At 36.6% G+C, this 22,205-nt stretch overlaps 1 protein-coding gene across 1 annotated transcript in view; it reads left to right on the top strand.

Moving 5' to 3' along the window:
• The window catches only part of btbd11b (BTB (POZ) domain containing 11b), a 75,749-nt gene that overhangs the window by 34,527 nt on the left and 19,017 nt on the right, over positions 1–22,205 (top strand). Inside the window, exons 2-3 of the mRNA XM_048169314.1 lie at positions 11,431–11,574; positions 21,297–21,501. Of these exons, the coding sequence (XP_048025271.1) occupies positions 11,431–11,574; positions 21,297–21,501 (349 nt within the window). The remainder of the gene's footprint in view (positions 1–11,430; positions 11,575–21,296; positions 21,502–22,205) is intronic.

Here is a 22,205-nt window from a genome sequence, read left to right as displayed (position 1 = left end):
AGAAAACAAAGTGCTCTGCCTTTATAAAGTGGCACCAAACGCCAATTCCACTGAATTGTTCTTCTTCAGACCATTGACTTGTCACCGTCTGAACAAGTCCGACAAAGAAGTTAGAAAATATAGAACAGAAAAGCACCTCTATAGTGGACGGAATGAGATTCCGACAAGAATACATACAAGAAGCTGAGCTTCTTGTGCTCACTGCAACCACTAACTGCGTTTCCATTACTCTTCAAATTGCGCAAATTGAAATTGCATGCCAATTTCACAAAAAAAGTTCTGGATTCTAAACAACAAGGAAATGTGACAATTTATCAAGACCTCAAAGCAAATGGGGGGGAGAAACACCCAGAAACACCTCATACGTGGCCGCTCCCAAGTATAAGGGGCTTTCCTTGCCATTAATGCTTTATTAACACGCCTATGTCTCCTTCGATTAAAAATAACGGCTAGTGCAGTGGCTGCGATATACTTAAACTTACTAACATCCGTTGCCATGATTTTTGGAATGTTTTAGTCACATAACAAAGCCGTCACAAAGTTTTTTTTAATTGACATTTAGAAGCTATTGCAAAAATTTTGCGCCAATTTGTATTGGAAACTCGGCTACTGAAATATATACATTTTTTTTGTTAAATTAAAAATTATATTCTGATCTATTATACTGTTATATTTTTCAGTGATTCAACAACATTACAAAGTGAAACTATTGCGTGTTGTTTTTTTAAAGGTTTAATGGAGGGCGTGACCAAAAAGGTTTGAAAACCACTGACCTAATGTAAAAAATCCTGCAAGTTCCACTTGGGCCTAGCCAAAAAACTCTCTTTTATTTTTACTTAGAATGAATTGATCTATTTGGGGTTTTTTTTTTCTCTGAACAAAAAGAATGTAAATTGCAGTAACCGATTAAAAACTAGACTGATGAATGACTGGACAATGCATGGATGCTGTTCTTGATTGTATTAAACGCCATAGAATCTGGCAGACCTTCTTAAAAAATTGGGTGTACCATCAGAAAATTGTAGGAAACTATTAAGAGTTGTGTAATTACACTCAGTCTTTTACTGGAACTCATAAAATATGTGGACTTGCAAATGGCAATTTGAAGTATATCAAATGACAGTTTTAACTACGATTGATTGGTTATTCTTCTGTGCTGTTTTAAAGTCCCTCATTAGGCCTCAATCAAATCATTCTCTGACGTTGTGTGCGGCCCACCTTAAAGAGCCAGTATCCCAGCGTGCCTCTAAACAAAGTCAAAATGATAAATCCTGCAGATCCAGTCAAACAATTACTGTGCATTTTGGAGCCCAGTTGCATGCAAATTACCACTCAGCACTGGGAAGAATGCAAAGAGTAATGAGCACAGACTCAAAATAAAGATATGAATACCTCAGAGGAAACTCTCACTTGAATCGACTCAGTGTACCCCTCTGTTTGAATGCCTGGAGATTGGTCTTCGAGGGGGTTGGTTGATAACATGCTGTCCCAGATTGCTGATAAGAGAACAACGTGTGTTTTTGATTGTTAGTGACAGCAAGGCTTACTTCAGCAGGGGAGAGCGGGGGGCAACACTTGTTCTGTTTTGGTGATGTAATCGGGGTCACTGCAGGAGGTACCGTTTTCCATTACCAGTTGTTTTGGAGTTTTCCAGAGAGAACTACCACAGGCTATCCGGGCTAGCTATGACACAGACACTTAGTTCAGTATCACTTTGGTGCACGCAGCAGGCAGACACAGCATGGTCATTACCCAGCATCCATTCACAGGGCATGTTTCCACATGTAAACATGACTGTGTTTGTGTTTTAGTGCCTTTCATCTCTTCTGATAACAGTTATTATCAGCTTTTGTTGAGATTAATATCATTTCTGCTTGTGTGAATCATACTATTTTGAGGTTTTCGTATACAGATCTGCAGTACACTCCTCTATTAGTTGGAATTGCTGTTCTAATTTTTTTATCAATAACAAATGCTCTCAGTGAAGATTACTGAATGTCCAATAGGACATTTATTCATTTGGCAAGTCAATAATTTACAAGAATTCCACACAATTTAGATTTGAATCTCTAAAGATGCTAAAGTGAAAAAAGTAAATAGAAAGATCATAGCACAAAGAGGAAATATGCAGAAAAAATACTGGAACCAAATGACAATCAGTTGAATATAGAATGAATGACTCTTATGAACCAGATCTTTTTATTGAACCAAAACCATAGCGGTCAGTTAAACTGATTCTCAAACTAATGATTCTTAGGAGCCTGCTTTTTTTGGTGAATCAACCATATAGTGATCTGGTTCTTTCTACTGAAAAAAAAACACATACCTTATACATATAACTTGTAGGCTTAAAGGTGCCCTAGATTATGTTTTTAAAAGATGTAATATAAGTCTAAGGTGTCCCCTGAATGTGTCTGTGAAGTTTCAGATCAAAATACCCCATAGATTTTTTTTTTTATTAATTTTTTTAACTGCCTATTTTGGGGCATCATTATAAACGCGCCGATTTTATGCTGCGGCCCCTTTAAATCCCGTGGTCCACACCCACAGAGCTCGCGCTTGCCTTGAACAGTGCCTTAACAAAGTTTACACAGCTAATATAACCCTCAAAATGGATCTTTACAAAGTGTTCGTCATGCATGCGGCATGCATGCGTCGGATTATGTGAGTATTGTATACTGTTATATTGTTTACTTCTGATTTTGAATGAGTTTGATAGTGCTCCGTGGCTAACGGCTAATGCTACTCTGTTGGAGAGATTTATAAAGAATGAAGTTGTGTTTATGCATTATACAGACTGCAAGTGTTTAAAAATGAAAATAGCGACGGCTCTCTTGTCTCCGTGAATACAGTAAGAAACGATGGTAACTTTAACCAACAGTAGCCTACATTAGCAACATGCTAACGAAACATTTAGAAAGACAAATATCACTAAAAATATCATGTAATCATGGATCATGTCAGTTATTATTGCTCCATCTGCCATTTTTCGCTATTGTTCTTGCTTGCTTACCTAGTCTGATTATTTGGTTGTGCAGATCCAAACGTTAATACTGGCTGCCCTTGTCTAATGCCTTTTATAATGTTGGAAACGTGGGCTGGCATATGCAAATATTGGGGGCGTACACCCTGTTACGTAACAGTCGGTGTTATGTTGAGATTCGCCTGTTCTTCGGAGGTCTTTTAAACAAATGAGATTTATATAAAAAGGAGGAAACAATGGAGTTTGAGACTCACTGTATGTCATTTCCATGTACTGAACTCTTGTTATTTAACAATGCCAAGATAAATTCAATTTTTCATTCGAGGGCACCTTTAAGAGACTTGTGAACACATTTTTGTTTGTTTAGTATTGTTATTTAATTTTTAGATTGCATTTATAAAAGTTTTTTGTAAAAGTTGCATTTATTGCATTATTTAAAAATAGGCACACCAAAGCTCCAAAAATAAGCAAAACGTTTTACCCATGTGGGTGTGTTTGTAGCTTATTTTTTGAGCTTTGGTGTACTGACTTTTTTCTGCCTTTTATTAATATTTTGTTTAGTCAAGCACCCTTTGAGCATATTTTTGCCGGCGACGTGCGTGCTTTTGTCCTGATTTTGCTAGATTTGCATTTATGCCATGTCTAAAAGGCCATAATTAAATAGTATATGTAAGCATACCTTTTGCTAGAATTGTTGTAAATTGATTTATTTCAGTCATTTGGCAGTGGAATTAAGGAGACCTGTCTGTCTTTTTCCATTTTATGAATTCTGTGACACTAGTGGCTCGTAAATTACACACTTCACCTTTAAAAATCAAATCAATGAAGACTGGAAGAAAAAAAAGTTAAAAGCTTTTGTGAGCTCTTGTTTATGTGACCTGCAATTTAAGAACCATCTTGGATCATTTAGAAGTCAACACACAATCTGTTCATCCGTCATTATTGTTAAAAGGCCTATTATGGTGAATGCTGTTTATGTACATGTCAATTTTTTTTAGTTTGTCATCTGTTTTATTGGCCTTGTGTCTGCTTGTCCTTAATTCTAAGTGCCTTAGAACACATTACATGTGTTAAATACTAATACCTATATTTTTGTACACATTACTGTTCAAAAGTTTTGGGTTGGTAATATTTTTTTCAAAAGAAGTCTCTTATGTTCACCAAGGCTACATTCATTTGATCATAAAAACAATACTATTGTGAAACATTATTATTATAACTTTAAAAATCTATTTTAAAATATTATTCCCGTGATGGCAAAGCTGAATTTTCAGTAGCCATTACACCAGTCATCAGTGTCACATGATCCTTCAGAAATCATTCAAATATGCTGATTTGGCACTCAAGAAACATTTCTTATTATAATCGCAGTTAAAAAGAGTTATGCTGCTTTATATTTTTTTAGTGAAAACCATTATTCGTTTTTTAGGATTCTTTGATGAATTGAAATTTAAAAAAAGAACAGCATTTGAAATATAAATCTATTATAAGAGTCTTTAATGTCACTTTTATCGATTTAATGCATCTTTGCGTGCAGTATATGTATACTGTATGTGTGCGCAGTTGCTTGGTGGGAATGTTTGAGGGGTTTGTGCTGACCGTTTCTCTGACAGTCATGTGTGTCTTAAATTCGAACAGACATATGCCGTCAGCGACAAATCCACAGACCGTTCCAACTTTCTGATCACCGAACAACTCAGAGCAAATCCCTGGGGATGATTCCAAAAACCATTAAAGCTCTGCGGTCAGCCAGCACTGGAGACATACTGTGCAGTCACACGACGCATGTACTGTAGACACTGCCGCATCTCTCTCCTCAAACTCCTCCCTCCGTTCCCCAGAAATGCAGCATTCCTGGTACTTATTGCCGTACATATGGACTCCATCTGCATGGGGCTGCCAGAATTCAGCATGTGTGACTTAACCTGTTACAAAACTCTCTTAAACGATTGTTTTCGATTGTCCACTGCATGGTTAAACTGATTTTGGATGTGTTTATGCAGGGCGTAGGATATAACGCCATTTCACAGTCTCTAGTGTGTCACTGAAATACCATCTTGCACAAGAAATATTGGATATTATCTTACTTATGTGTGGGTTTAACCTAGCGTAGGGTTAGTAAAGGAGTTGACCAAGCACATAGCTGCGTGAGTGTAATAGGTGTTGTGGGTGTAGGTTTACATGGTGTGGCTTGAATCACTTTCTAGCTTTTGCATGCTGGCATTGCTCTGTGAGAAATCCAGGGAGTTGTTTTTCCACATTTGTGCTTGGAAAGAGACAGAAAATGTGTGTATGTGTGTGTGTGTGTTTTTAATCTGCATTCTCAGGCTAAGAGAACCGGCTGGGCTTCACAGGCCTTTAAAATAGATTTAAATACAGACTCTGAGCCCCAGTGAGGTCAGTGGCGTATCCACACTCGGCACGCGTGCATGGGAAAGCTGGGAAAACTCTGGTATGTCCCAGCGGTTCCTCCTCATTGACTTCCCAAGCATACAGCTCTTCTAATATCCCCCTGTTAGACTGTCAAAGAGCTTTTGGTCAACTGGTCCACTGTGAAGCATGTGATAAGTAGCCTACTGTAGTGCGATTCTGGCACCCTAGAGGTGAAATGAAAATCATTTTATAGAGCCTCTTATCTGAGCCATCCTGTGGATGCTGTGTTTTCCAAACCAAAGCCTCTGGTTTTGGCCAAAGAGTGTGTGTTGTATGTTGCCAATGTGAATTCATTAGGTTTTGACATTGTTACAAGGCTCTGACGCCTGCACACCCACAATCCTCAGCTGGTTTAAACCTGGCGGACGCCTTCATTAGACGTTCCCTCTTATTCTTCAGAGTGCATATTGAAATCTGCTAGGTTTTCAATGTCGATTCTGCTGCTGTTTTGATAAGCTCAGTGGTTGTTTGGTGAAAACCTTTGGCAATTTGAGGCCAACCAAAATGCTTTATTAAGAACAAACTACATCACAATGTTATGACTTATCACTCTTATAATAACACACTCCAGTTGTAATGTGGGCTCTAAACCACAGCCCCAGATTGAGGTTTGTATATTTTATGGTCAAATGTCTTACCCCCCCCCAGGTTAATTTACTGGTTTTCACACACACACACACACACACACACACACATGACAGCAACTTGATGCGTTTAGGCATGTGGACATGGTCAAGATGATCTGCTGAAGTTCAAACTGAGCATCAGAATAGGGTTGGCGTTCAGAGCATCTTTTAGTCTTAACACACAACACATCGAACCTTGAAGCAGATGGGCTACAGCATCAGAAGACCACACGCCACTCCTGTCAGCTAAAAACAGGAAACTGAGGCTACGATTTGCACAGGCTCACCAAAATTGGACAATAGAAGATTGGAACTGATGAGTCTCGATTTCTGCTGCGACATTTAGTTGGTAATTTTGTGTAAACAACATGAAAGCATGGATCCATCCTGCATTGTATCAATGGTTCAGGCTGCTGCTGGTGGTGTAATATTGTGGGGATATTTTCTTGGCATACTTTGGGCCCTTTAGTACCAGTTGAGCAACTTTTAAACATCACAGCCTACCTAAGTATTGTTGCTGACCATGTCCATCCCTTTATGACCACATTGTACCCAAGATGGCTGCTTCCAGCAGGATAACGTGCCATATCACAAAGCTCAAATAATCTCAAACTGGTTTCTTGAACATGACGAGTTCAGTATACTCAAGTGGCCTCCACAGTCACCAGATTTCAATTCAATATAGCATCTTTGGAATATGGTGGAATGGGAGATTTGCATCATGGACGTGTAGCCTACAAATCTGCAGAAACTGCATGATGCTATCATGTCAATATGGACCAAAATCTCAGAGGAATGTTTCCAGCACCTTGTTGAATCTATGTTATATATATATATATATATATATATATACCAAAATGGAGAAAATGTAGGCTATATCGTGAGTTGAAAAAGAAAAGCTGGAGGCTCTACTATTCTCAGTCTCTCTATGTCATCATAAACTGAGATCCTTGAGAACAGAGACTTTGTGGAATGGGTATCACTTTGGACACACTTTTAATGGTTTCCTAACCCACAGGCCTTTTGGATAGTGAGCTAGAGCGAGAAAGGTCTTAATCTGCAGTGGCATCACTGGCGGATTCTGCAAACTTCAGGAAGACGAATAAGGAGCTTGAGGGAAAAACTTTTCACATCATGACCTGGCATCATGATCATTTATTTATTATTATGCAGCATTATGCAAATGCATTTTCACACTGTTTGCCATAACTCATTACAGCCATGAGTGAAGTGGTGGAGGCGCTGTATGAATGACAGTATGGTTTCAGGGTTTTTTCTTCAGTTTTTCCAGTAGATCAATTAATTTTTTTTTACTCTTTATAAAATAAACATTTCACAATCTTAAATACAGACGGAACACTGATTTTCTTCTTTTCTGTCAATTTCTTTTTAATAATTTAAATTGTTGTTGCAATCACAGGCTTCCTGACCACTGAATAACCTGCAAAATATGAATACTAAAATATTAATATTATTATTCTAGGTTATTTTCAATTATTTATTGAATATACTGACCCACTCAGGGATCAACGAAGAGAAACCTCAGATATATAGGCATCTGAGTTTTCAATCATTATTAGTTGTCATAGTTTCTGATTAGTCCTCACCTGTTTCCTGTTTTGTTAATGATCTTCCTCTGTGTATTTAAGCCCTCATTTTTTTCCTCAATTCATTGTTTCATTAACGTGTATGGTTTTTTGTGTTTACTGTTCTCTGTGTTTATTACAAGAAATTATATTGTTCATTCTGCGTCACACATCTTGTCTGTTGGATTTACTACATTTGAACACTTACACTGCACATAAAATGTATGAATTTTATGGCATTAAATAACTCATTTTTGCAGCTACTTTTATTCTTTTGTTTTGCTTTTAACATTTGTCAGAGATCATAACATAAAGTGTTCTGATTTTTGTTTGAAAGAAATTAATACTTTCATTCATCGAGCATGTCTTAAATTTATCAAGTAAAGACATTTATTGTCACTCATCACTGTGTAGATTGAAACACACAATGACAGGAAAACGATGACAACAATATTTTAATATAACACTCAAGAGAACAAGAGTACACAGTCATTAGTATAAACAAGAATGGACAAAGGAACAAATTGAAACTCAGGGTATAAATACAAGAGGAAAACAAAGGGAACTAATCAGGACACAGCCGAACAGAATAACCAATCAATCAGTAACCAAGGAGACTAATGAGAACTCAAACAGGCAGGCAAACGGAAAAATAACAAACAGAAACAGAACATGACCGTGACATTTATAATGTCACAAAGGATTTCTGTTTTAAATAAATTATGTTATTTTGAACTTTTATTCATCAAAGAATCCTGAAAAAATGTATTATGGTGTCCACAAAAATATTAAGCGGTATGACTGTTTTCAACATTGATAATGAGAAGTAATGTTTCTTGAACACCAAATCAGCATATTAGAATGATTTCTGAAGGATCATGTGACACTGAAGAAGACTGGAGTAATGATGCTGAAAAGTCAGCTTTGCCAATTACATTTTAAAATAAATAGAAAACAACTATTATTTCACAATATTACTGTTTTTACAGCATTTCTGATCAAATAAATACTTGGTAAACATAAGAGACATTTTATCTTATTGACCCCAAACCTTAGAATGGTTTAATAACAAGCTTATTTTTGTGATATATTTTGCTTGTGCTGTATATTTTGTTATATAATGTGTTTACCTTCATAAATAATTAAAAATAACTTTTTTTGGGGATAGGCCAACTGTAAAAACCTGCCATAAAATGTTTTAGCACAATTTATTTTTGAAGCATAATCACACAGAATAAAAGAAGGCTTTTAAAAGTGTGTGTGTGTGTGTGTGTGTGCATTTCTCTGCATGTGAAGTCTTTATAGCCTACAGTAATTTGAAAAGTTTACCCTGACCGATGTTTGAGGATGTGGAGCTGAAAGGAAAGTGAGCGAGATGCCAGTCTTACCACCCATTGCTTTAAGTGTTTCAGGCTGGCTGTGCATAAGCCTGGCACACTCATCTGTCACAGAGACCCGCTGAGAGTTTTAATAAGAGCTCTGGACTCAAGAGATTGTAGGGAACAAAGGGGAGTTTTGCTCCGATCTAGGATCTCATACACCTGTCAGTCAATCTTCATTGAGCTGAGATGAGGGAAATGGAGAACAGGATTTTATAATAAACATTTATGAACACCTGCAGGGCTGTGAGTTAGTTTGTATTAATACATGAGTACAATAGCAGAGCACTAGGCCCAGGACAGTGAGGTGTGGTCTTGCATTGCAAACACCTGTACTTCCTCCCATGCCGCAGGCAAGTAACCATCACTCCACCCCTGCCTTGTCTCCATGGCAACCTATTTCAAATTCTATCAGGATGCGCCTTATTTTTTTATTCCTCCTTGAAGCAAAACACACTTACTGTAAGATGGACTGCATGATCTATATCACAGTAATTACGAAAGGGTGCATTTCTTGAATAATAACATGCATTAGTAGACCCATGATGAGTCTGTCGAGCGATATATTTACATTATGAAAAGCAACATACAGTACACTGCCGTCACTTCTCCCTGGGTGAAACCGATTAAGGATTTACATCATTCTCACTCTGAGGCAGCCCCCTAAAATTACATTTGCCTCACAATAGTAAATGAGACGGTTCAAACGAAAGCCCCTCTGTCAGTGGACAACAAAATAAAGTCATTTGTTTCCGCTACATCATAATTTAACACGCCGTCGGCTCCAGAAGTGTTCGCCAACAATGGAAGTGATGGAAACGCAAGGATGAGAGAGAATCCAATTTTCGAGGAGCCCAACGATCCTGTTAAAAACAATAACCAATGTGATTCAGACACTAGCAGAGTCTCACCTCAGTGGTTCGGCTGTGAGCTGGGATGAAAAGCTTTGTGATGGTGCAGTAGTGCTGAACAAATGAGCCCTCAATCTAATGCTGATTTCAGCATCGATGTGTGATGTTGAGACTGTTGCATTGGTACAATGCAGAATCCTTACATTTGTCATCATTTAAACATTAAGTTATATGCATATCCGTGTTCCACAGATAGAAGGTGGTAGTTCTTTACAGTAATTGCTGGTTGTCCAAGAAAGGTGATACGCCTCGCTTTCTTCTTGTGAGCAGGCAAAACAAACGGCCGGCCAAGTTTCTCACCTGTTACCACCCAGGAGGGTGTCCTGTGAGACCTGTTGTATAGTTAGCCTGCTTATAATTAAAGGGATAGTCCATCCAAAAATGAGTCTGTCATCAGAATATCTTCTTTTAGAATAGGAGAAAGGGCCCTGGTATTTAGAAGAGTTTTCGTTGATAGGATCACAAGTAGACGACGCTAAATACAGGTGTAAACGGGCTCTAAAACATTTTGAGTTTGTTTACTTTCGACCACTTCCAGAGGTAGTCGAAAACACATTCGACCGGATTGCTTTTATGGTGCCCATGTGGTCAAATTCGTTCAAATAGCCACAAAAGACCGCCTATTGTCCGACTACTGACCTAATGCGTAAAGATTACGGGAAGCGCGCTATCCAGACGGTATTGAATCTTTGTTGGCTGAAGACCCAAGTTTGGTTTGAAGACAAAATATGTACCAAGCACAATGTTCTCTCACCATTCCTGATTTCTAACACACACGCACAGTGTTCGGCATGGTCTTGCATCTATCAGAGCAGAAAGGAAAGCTGCTGCTCTCTGTATGTTTTCCGTCATCTCCTTTCACATTCATATGTAAATCGCACAAGCTTATTTCGTCCATTAAATCGAAAGATCTGAAAAAGCCCATACATTTACCTGCCCATAGACCCTCCCTTTGAAGAAATCAGGACAGAAGGGTTTAAAAAAGTGGATAAAACAGACAGAATAAAACACCAGGTGTAAATGTAAACATCAACATATGATCCGATCAAACAAAATGTATCTTAATACCAGGTGTAAACAGTGCCAGAAAGTCATACAGGTTTGGAAAGACATGACGGTGAGTAATTTTTTTTTTCATTTTTGGGTTGACTATCCCTTTAAATGAAGATGAAGATCTCATATCTTCCAATTCATTCTTTTGAATTTGTTCTATATTCTTAATATATCTCCCATGGTCGGACAAAAGTCCTTGTAGTCCTGGTGTTGAGCTGTTGAACATGCTGTTAACAGCAAGGTCATGGGCTCATTTCCTGAGGGGTTTGTGTTTTTGATAAATCTTCAATGCATTGCAAGTTGCCCAATGAATGAATGTTAAATTACATTCACGCATTTGGCAGACACTTTTATCCAAAGCATTCCCTGGGAGTCAAACCCATGGTCTTGGCGTTGCTTGGATTTAACTGCTGCATTTTTCCTCATGCTTTTGTCTTTTTGTTTAATTCTTTTGCGCAGGAATCCTCAGTTTGCCGGACAGTTTGAGCCTGCACAGGAACCAGCAGCGCTCTAATAAAGCTGGAGACGCCTACAGTCAGTCCGAGCAGCGTACTATTGAGCAGTCCCTGCTGGCCACACGCGTGGGGAGCATCGCTGAGCTCAGTGAGTAACCAAACATCTATTTTTCAACTTAAATTGAGCTCTTCTGCACCACATTTCTTTTCCTACCGATCATACCTTGCTCAGAAAAGCGGAAGCTGCCATCATTCTTTGGTTTAATACTTGTTTGTGTATGTGTGTATGCGCAAAGCTGTTTTATGAGTTTATTCAGTAGTAGTTTTGTCGAGTGATCTACAGCTCTGTTTGATTTGCATGGACATCACATTTTCACAGTGCTCAGGAACAGCTGCATGGTGCAGAATGGTAAAGATATAAATTTTGATTGAAATTCATTTCGTTTGAAGTAAGTATTAGCCCCAGGTTGCAGTCATTTCACACCAGAGTGGTATGTGTTTACTAGTTGGAATCCATCTGCTCGTGATTCAGGTCTCTCTCTCTCTTACCTCAAACAGGCCTTTAGCTCTCAACATCCCATACACACAATCCACTCTCATACAAGTGTCATACACTGTATTTGATTTTCCCATGAATTTAATGCAGTACTTTAGATATATCTGTTTTTAAAAGGGTCATTGTTATCAGTAACTCAATTGTTCAACAGAGCACTTAGTTAGACAGCATGTAATTTATTAATTTATCATATGTGTAAATCAATTTGGTTCTTCAGTACAGTTTAATGTCAAATAATTAATTAATTAGGCAATGGCAACACTGTTGTATGTGTTTGTGTGTGTATATATATATATATATATATATATATATATATATATATATATATATATATATATATACAGTACAGTCCAAAAGTTTGGAACCACTAAGATTTTTAATTTTTTTAAAAGAAGTTTCGTCTGCTCACCAAGGCTACATTTATTTAATTAAAAATACAGTAAAAACAGTAATATTGTGAAATATTATTACAATTTAAAATAACTGTTTTCTATTTGAATATATTTCACAAAGTAATTTATTCCTGTGATGGCAAAGCTGAATTTTCAGCATCATTACTCCAGTCTTCAGTGTCACATGATCCTTCAGAAATCATTCTAATATGCTGATTTGCTGCTCAAGAAACATTTAATGTGTACAATTGTACAACATATTTGTGTACAATATTTTTTTTCAGGATTATTTGATGAATAGAAAGTTCAAAAGAACAGTGTTTATCGGAAATCTAATCTTTTGTAACATTATAAATGTCTTTACTGCCACTTTTGATTGATTTAATGCATCCTTGCTGAATAAAAGTATTCATTTCTTTAATTTCTTTTAAAAAAAATAAAAATAAAAATTCTTACTGACCCCAAACTTTTGAACGGTAGTGTATAATGCTACAGAAGCTTTGTATTTCAGATAAATGCTGTTCTTTTGAACTTTCTATTCATCAAGGAATCCTGAAAAAAAGTACACAACTGTTTTCAACATTGAAAATAATCATAAATGTTTATTGAGCAGCAAATCAGCATATTAGAATGATTTCTGAAGGATCATGTGACACTGAAGACTGGAGTAACGATGCTGAAAATTCAACTTTGCATCACAGGAATAAATTACTTTATCAAATATATTTAAATAGTACACAGTTATTTTAAATTGTAATAATATTTCACAATATTACTGTTTTTTACTATATTTTTAATTAAATATATGTAGCCTTGGTGAGCAGACGAAACTTCTTTTAAAAACATTAAAAATCTTAGTGGTTCCAAACTTTTGGACTGTACTGTATATATATACACAAACACACACACACACAAAATTGAAATAGAAATTTAGATGGAATGTTCATCATTCAAGTGTAGCTCTCAGCTGTGCCTACATTTCCATTGGTATTTTTTCCTGCATTTATTTGCATGCTGAATTATGATTGGCTGTCTTTCTTGCATATTTTTGAATACTGAATTGTTATGGCTCTTGTCTTCCTGGCGCATGTTTATTCAGTTATCCTGTACACTGCACATTGACGTGTGACGTGCAGCCGACTGAAAACATGATGCATGCTGAGTGTCATGACAACAACAGCATTTAATTTATGCAGAAACAAAGCCTTTAAACTCATTCTCAAAACTTTAACACTATTCTTTTGCTGCCTTGCAAGCACTGGTATTTCCTTCAGGAAATGCAAATCTAATTAGATGTAAAGCTCTCTTACTTAGAAGATTGGTGGTGTAATTCAATATATTTCACAGCAGAAAGCTTGTTCTATTCTGGAGAACATCGATTTTAAATGCAATACTATATGTTCTGCAGTACAGAAATCTTTGTAGCCACAACGCCTGCCTTGTATGAACTCGGCAACAACAACAAACACAAAAATCCGCATTGAATACAACAAATACGCATGGCCCTGTTTAATATCTGAAAAGTAAATGGAAAACGTCCCAAAGCAAGCCCGCAGAAGCAGATATGCGCAAAATGCTGCTGTCAGTTCCTTCAAAAATGCATGTGCTCTTCAAAACTTAAATATCAAATCTCCATTAGTACTTTTTTATAGACACAGTATCCATGGAGATTTCCATAAAATGCTTAGTCTATTTCCAGCTCTTCTCTTCTGTCTCTCTCTCTCTCTGTCTTCCTCATGGTTGTCCCCAGTGACCCTGCAGGGGAAGTTGAGGGCAGTTTGAACCCTGGATAGGGACAGCGGTCCTCCCCTGCTTTACACATCCAGTACACCGCCTCCAGCAAGGACAGGAACAACAACTGTCACATAGAGAGTCTTTCTCCATTTGGACAGTCATAACAGAGCACTCTTACTCAAAGGCCAGACTTTATTTTAAGAGAAGGCTGAACTTGCAAAATGTAGATCTAATTATACAGTTTCTTGTTATAATGATGTAAATGAGTTTTTGTGTGTGTTGCAGGGTTTGCCTGTGCAGAAAGCTTTAAAATATTAAAAACTTAATGTGAACAAGACACCATGTCTGTATTCAGAAAATGTTTCAGAATATTTATTGCGTAATGTATATTTACTGTAACTGTGCTTTTCCAATATGCACGATTAGCAGTAGGATCAGGGTTATTATGAGGTTCAAATCTGTAAGTTATTAAATCGGAATGGAAGGCATTCACACCGTCAAAGTCACTGCCGCTCAGGAAATCATTGTAATTTGAAGCACATATGACCTTTTGTAGGCTTGTCACGATCCTCTCACAGCTGTATATATCCAGAGGGATGTCTGAAATCTCATATTCTATACAGTAATTGTACTTTAATATAATTACACTTTTATAAATCCCATAACATCAGAGCACAGCAATAGATTAAATCTTTCCATTACAGTACATAGGTTTTTATGTATCACTCATGATCCAGTTAACTAGAAGACATCACTCCCTGTAGAGCACTAGAGGGTCAAAAGGTCAATGCATTAGAAGCCTTTTTTGTCATATTCGTCTCTTAAAATTCTATTGTGTCCTTGAGTTAGCAGATCTTGTTCCTTAATCATTCTCTCTCCGGATTTGCCTGGAAAAATACATTTTCTTACTGTTTCTGAGGTCATTTAAACAGTGCTTATTTTAATGCAGATTGAAAAGCTCTTGCTTGCTGTATATAAAAGATAAGTGGTGGATGTTTAAATTTAGTTTTCTATTATTTAAAATAAACTCTCTCTAATAACTAAGGGACAAATAACCCCCAGAAAAGCTAAGCTCATTTGCACTTTATGGACTTTTTTTCCTACGTACTACATTTGTTCATGTAATGGTTTGTTTGATCTAAATAAGACTAATTCTCTGCTTTCAGCATTTGAGTGCGCGTACAAGAACTTTACTTTGGGCTATGGCAGTTACTTAGCCATTAACAGCTAATTGGGAAATGCACATTTTTGCATTAGTCTGCACCGATTCTAAAAACAGCCTTAAAGGAGAATCAACTCTTATGCAGAATAAATAGCTGTTTAAGTGTCTTACATTAGGCTCTGTCTAAATGAGACTTGCACCACAGTCAGTTATTTTTTAGGTTGGCCAGACACCAATCAAAGAACTTTGTGACTAAATTGCCATCAGTGAGTGTTTCCATGCCGTCCATAACATTTTTTCCCCCCGTTTTCCTAAAAGTCCCTGTTTCCTCCCATAACTCTGTTAATGCATCTATTCCCTCTTGCGCCATAAAACGCTCATTACATTTCATTGCTTCATTGCTCTGGAGCACCGCTGGTGCCCAATGACTGGTTCTTAATTGTTTATCTACACTTTTCTTACAGGATATACAGTAATTCTGCTAAGCAGCGAGTTTTCTGTAGTTTTGATGGCTGCTGGAATATGCTGTATGTCTGGAAAAGCCAACTGCAATACATGGGTGTGATGAGACCCAGACCAAGTGGTCTTTTTTAAAGAACAATAAAAGAAAACTATTGGTAAAACTCATGAAATGTGTGTGTGTATATATATATACAGTATCAACTTTAAATACAAGGAATATATCTAAAAGAAAGCAAAACTCAAATGGTCCTAAAAGTCTAAAATATTATTAAAATTATGAAATGATAATCATTTTATAAGTCCACACACACACACATACACAAAATGTCACAAAAGTCATAATGGTCCTAAAAATATAAAATGGTATATAAAATTATAATAATGTTTATATTTATATATTATTTAATTATTATATAATTTTTAGGACCATCTTAGTTTATTTTTAGGAGTTTTGCTTTCATTAGTTATACATATATTTAAAGTATATACTGTATATTTAGTTAATTGGAATGGAATTTTTTGTGACAATGCACAAATTATGTTTTATATTTAAGATTTAATTTAGATTTTAATAATTTATTCTTTTAATAAAATATTAAATAAATACATGTAATATTTAATAAGTTTAATGATTGTTAATTAATTAATTACCTATTGTAAATTATATATAGAGTGTATATATATATATATATATATATATATATATATATATATATATATACAGTCAAACCAAAAATTATTCAGACACTAGATATAATTCTTTATATTTTTTTTACTAGTTGGTGCAGGACACTATAGTTAATTTATGTAAGTGAGGATAGCAAAATAAAGTAAACTGTGATATATTATAACCAGTAAAATTGATAAAAATTTGTGACCAAACATTATTAGGACACTTTGACCTGACCATGTTTTGCTTATGTGTTGTAATTAAGTGACATAATTAAGATTATTTTTTTCTGACACAGTTTAACTCTGAGATCTTGTCATATTTTATTACCATTTTTTAAACTGTAGTGAATAAACTGTATATACATAAAAAAAAAAAAAAAAAAAAATATATATATATATATATATATATATATATATATATATATATATATATTCCTTTCTCTTTATTTTGGTGTTTCTTTCTTTTTTATGTTATACTCATGAAGTGCAATTTTCCAGACATTTTAAATAAGACAACTACAGTTAATTCAGTAAATCCCAGTTTGACGGTTCAGAAAGACCGAAAAATCTGTTCTCTAATGTAAAGCCAAGCTGAGCACCTTTCTCTCTCATGGCCTTTACTTAGTAATTTATGTTGTGTCTCAGGGAGGACAGCCAATCGATTCTGCTCAGTTTTCACAGTAAAACACCATTCTGCATCCTCCATTCCCAACGTCTCATTCTCAGTCTGGTGATGAAGGGCACCTTCTCTGCTGTTACGGATGAGAGTATCATATTTAAACCAAGACACTCAAGCAAACAGAAAATGTTCTGCTGTGTTGTTTCCTTACGTCACCGTGCTTACCCATACGGATATCCTGTGTAACCTGTAGATGATTAGCCCTCTTGGTAATGAGTTTTACGGTCATGACTAATCGACGAAGACCTTTTGCCATTGCTGTGTTTGTTTAGCTGGTTAATCTTGAGCATATCTCTCAGTCAGTTCCTCTTCTGCCCCTCTGACTTGAGGAAATGTCACACGCTATCATGAATAAGAGATGAGTGTCGGTCACAGAAGTGCCCCAGGTGGCTTCCAGCCCCTCTCCTCCTCTTGAGAGCCTCCTGCCACCACCTCTGACTGCTAACGCTGTGTGTTTCTGTGCTGACAGGTGTATTCTTATGCTTTATTGTTTTGTGTGTGTAGCTGTCGTGGCTCCTGATAATGTATTCTGCGTAATCCTGTAATTACTGTGTAATTACAGTGCATATCTTTGCCCTCCGCTGTCAGACAGTCCTCATAGCTTCCTCTCAAAGTCATCAGTATTCTGTCTTTACAATGGCTCCATTCTTGCTTTGTTCTGTCATTATTTACTCGCGCTCATGTTGTTCCAAACCCATAAGAAGTCAACTCTTTTGTCTATATAATGAAAGTCAGTTGGATCCAATAAAACTTTGAATCCCGCTTGCTTTCATTTAGTGTTTTTCAGAATACATTCTTTTATGTTCCACAGAAGAAAGAAAGTCATACAGGTTTGAAACAACATATGGGTGACAGAATGACGACAGATTGTTCATTTTTAGGTGAGCTATTCCTTTAAATCTGCTGCCTTGGCAGAGGAAATCAGAATTACAACAGTTAAACAAGCCGCTTATTCTCTAAATGAATGCTTATCTCGCTCAGGCGGCCTTGTTAATTCATTTGGAGTAACAGAGATGTGAAATGTTCCTAAGAGAACAAGTGAGAGTGCTGCAGTTATTTAAGTTGCAGAGCAATAGATGAGGCTGTTTCTCAGTGTGCCTTTCAGAGTGTATTATTGACTGTACTGAACACACTGCTGTTCAGTTGAATGCATTCAGAAGAATTAGGTCTCATGGACAAAATGAGACCGTAGACAATCTGAAAGTTTCGCATATGAAAGGAAATAGTCATTGGAGCGAGAGGGAGAGTGTTTAATGTTCTGTGTAATGAATGCAGAGCTTTGTGTGACCTTGTTTGAAAAGAGGTTTGTGACATTTCTCATCTATCAGATAGTCTGCTCTTTACAAAACATCTCATGCAAACGTGCACACAGTTGTACAATATCTTTGCATGTGGTTTGCTAAGCTATACATGCAATTTTTAAAAAAATTTTTAAAAATGCATATGCTTTCTTTAAAGGTGCCCTAGAATTAAAAATTGAATTTATCTTATGTATCATAGTTAAATAACAAGAGTTCAGTACATGGAAATGACATACAGTGACATACAATCTCATTTGTTTAAAAGACCTCCGAAAAACAGGCGAATCTCAACATAACACCGACTGTTATGTAACAGTCGGGATCATTAATATGCACGCTCCCAATATTTGCATATGCCAGCCATTCAAGACATTACACAAGCCAGTATTAATGTCTGGATCTGTACACAGCCGAATCATCAGACTAGGTAAGCAAGCAAGGACAACAGCGAAAAATGGCAGATGGAGCGATAATAACTGACATGATCCATGATATCATGTTATTTTTAGTGATATTTCTAAATTGTCTTTCTAAATGTTTTGTTAGCATGTTGCTAATGAACTGTTAAATGTGGTTAAAGTTACCATTGTTTATTACTATATTCACGGAGACAAAAGCCGTCGCTATTTTCCATTTTTAAACACTTGCAGTCTGTATAATTCATAAACACAACTTCATTCTTTATAAATCTCTCCAACAGTGTGTAATGTTAGCTTTAGCCACGGAGCACTATCAAACTCATTCAGAATCAAATGCAAACATCCAAATAAATACCATACTTACGCGATTAAACATGTTGCATGACGAACACTTTGTAAAGATCCATTTTGAGGGTTATATTAGCTGTGTGAACTTTATGCTGTTTAAGGCAAGCGCGAGCTCCGTGGGCGGGGAGCGTGAGGAATTAAAGGGGCCGCAGCCTAAATCGGTGCATAGTTAATGATGCCCCAAAATAGGCAGTTAAAAAAATTTATTAAAAAAAATCTATGGGGTATTTTGAGCTGAAACTTCACAGACACATTCAGGGGACACTTTAGACTTATATTACATCTTGTAAAAAAAACGTTCGATGGCACCTTTAAAAATAATCCATTATTATTCCAAACGTTTGATAGTAGTATATGTATATAGATACAGTAGTGGCCAAAAGTGATGTCCAGCCTTGGAAAAGTGACATCTTCACCCTTTATTTAAATTATTCAACATTTATTAAAGATTTTGTTAGCATATTGCATAGTTGTACTTGGAGTCAGTTGTTTTATTTGTGATAATGCAATGAAACATGAAAAATGTGTGGACAATTTTAGGCTTGGCTCTCATGGACACTTGCAAAAACAAGAGAGAATCAACTAAATATTAATAACTTATTATGTTATAGTCAATGTATGCTTTTGCCTGTGAGCTTTTTGTTTTTATATGCATTTCTTTTGCATAGTAAAATAAAACCTGTAGCTGTAGGCCAAATCATTTGTCAGATAAATACCTTAACCAAGTTTAGTGCATTGTTCTTCCCTCATATTTAAAATATTTTCTTGGCATAGTATACACACTATATGGACAAAAAAAGTATTGGGACACACCTATTAATTGTTGAATACAGTTGTTTCAACAAGACCTATTGCCAAAATCAAGCACCTAGTCATGCAGTCTGCATTTACACACATTTGTGAAAAAAATTGATGTTCTGAAGAGCTCAGTGAATTCAAGCATATATTGTGGTAGGATGCCACCTTTGCAATAAGTCAGTTCATGACATTTCATCCCTGCTAGATATTCCACTGACAACTGTAAGTGGTGTTATAGAGAAGTGGAAGCATTCAGGAAAAGCAGCAACTCACCCACGAAGTGAAAGACCACATAAAGTCACAGAGCGGGGTCACCAAGTGCTGAGTCGCATGGTGTGTAAAAGTCACCAACGCTCTGCTGATTCCATAGCTGAAGATTTCCAAACTTGCACTGGCATTAATATCAGCACAAAAACTGTGTGGTGGGAGCTTCATGGAATGGGTTTCCATGGCCGAGCAGCTGCAGGCAAGCCTCACATCACAGAGTACAATGCCAAGCTTCGGATGGAGTGGAGTAAAGCACACCAACACTGGACTCTGGAGCAGTGAAAAACATGTTCTGTGGAGTGACAAATCACGCTTCTCTGTTTGGCAGTCTGGGCGAGTCTGGGTTTGGTGGATGCCAAGAGAACTTTACCTGCCTGACTGCATTGTGCCAAGTAAAGTGAAGGAGGGATAATGGTATGGGGCTGTTTTTCAGGGGTTGGGCTGAGGCCCTTTACTCCTAGTAAAGGGAAATCTTAATGCTACAGCATACCAAGTCATTTTGGACAGTGCTATGCTTCCAATTTTGTAGGAACAGTTTTCTATTCCAGCATGACTGTGCCCCAGTGCCTAAGGCAAGTTTCATAAAGATATGGTTGGATGAGTTTGGTGTGGAAGAACTTGAATGGCCCGCACAGAGTCCTGACTTCAACCTCACTGAACACTTTTGGGATGAACTGGAATGGAGATTGCGAGCCAGGCCATTTATTGACCTCACAAAAATTCTAATGGATGAATGGGCAACAATTCCCACAGAAACACTCCACAATCTTGTGGAAAGCCTTATTATTATTATATAATAATAATATTAATATTATTATATGATATAATATATTATTAGACAGATATATAAAGTCCTGTGGCAATATTACATAACTGGTTTGAGTAATATTCAGTTTGATGGACTGGCCAAGAATTTCATTACTGACAAACATGCGGCCGAGGACCTACAAACAGCTGACTAGCAGACAAAGATTGACAGAGTTGCTAATTTTTTATGCTGTAACATCAATGCGACGACAGTACTGTCCTTCACCATTTACATCATTCCCAGCAAACTAAAGGTCTCTTGTGCCCTGACAGGTGATTTAGTGTCCAGAGCCATGCATCACCTCCAGCCTCTGAGCATAAAGAACCACAGCAACGGCACTCCGCTCCCTCAGAAGAGCAGCCTGATCCACTGGGAGCCCGAGGCTTTATATACACTCTGCTACTTCATGCACTGCCCTCAGATGGAGTGGGAGAACCCCAACGTAGAGCCCTCCAAAGTCACCTTACAGACCGAGAGGTGAGGGGACTTCCGTTGTACCTACTGTAGGCGTTGCAAAGTGTCTTGGGTATTTTTGTTAGGGAGGTTTGTGATTGATGTAGACGCTCAAGGTACTTACCTTAAGCCAAGTAGTCGTTTATTCAACTTGACACTGTAATATGATGAAATGCAGAGGAGTGTAAAATACAGTGCAACAGACTGCAAGGCAACGGTAATGCAATGAAACGATGACATGTTATGAATAAATGCAGAGTAGATGAAACACTTCCTGTATCTGGTGAAAAATTATAGCGTGATTTTAAAAGATATTAAATAAGTGAACATTTATTGGTTGATTTATTCGCTAAATTTTGAACTAGTTTGGAATGAAAATTCTCAGGATACTTTGTGTAACTGCTAATAAGATTTAGCTTAGAAAGAAAATAAAACAAATAAATTTTATCTTCCGATCTCATAAAAGGACTTTTGCTAGTTGAGCTGAATCAGTTGCTTTTGTCTCTGAGATTTAGGTATTTAAAGACCAGTGTTATCATTAATTAAAATGAAAACTATTAAGAAACATTTTTGTTAATATTGAAATAAAGCTGAAATAAAATAAATATTAAATGAAAAACTTAAACTAAACAAAATTAGAAATAAAATTGAAATTAAAATAAAACTATTTTGATTTTTAAAAAAAGCACAAACAAAATAACTAAAAATTAAACTAAAATTAAAACGAA

Source organism: Megalobrama amblycephala, linkage group LG19 (assembly GCF_018812025.1).
Source record: "Megalobrama amblycephala isolate DHTTF-2021 linkage group LG19, ASM1881202v1, whole genome shotgun sequence".
Lineage (NCBI taxonomy): Eukaryota > Metazoa > Chordata > Actinopteri > Cypriniformes > Xenocyprididae > Megalobrama > Megalobrama amblycephala.
The sequence above is the reverse complement of the archived record's forward strand: the minus strand, read 5'-3'. Positions and strand labels throughout refer to the sequence as shown.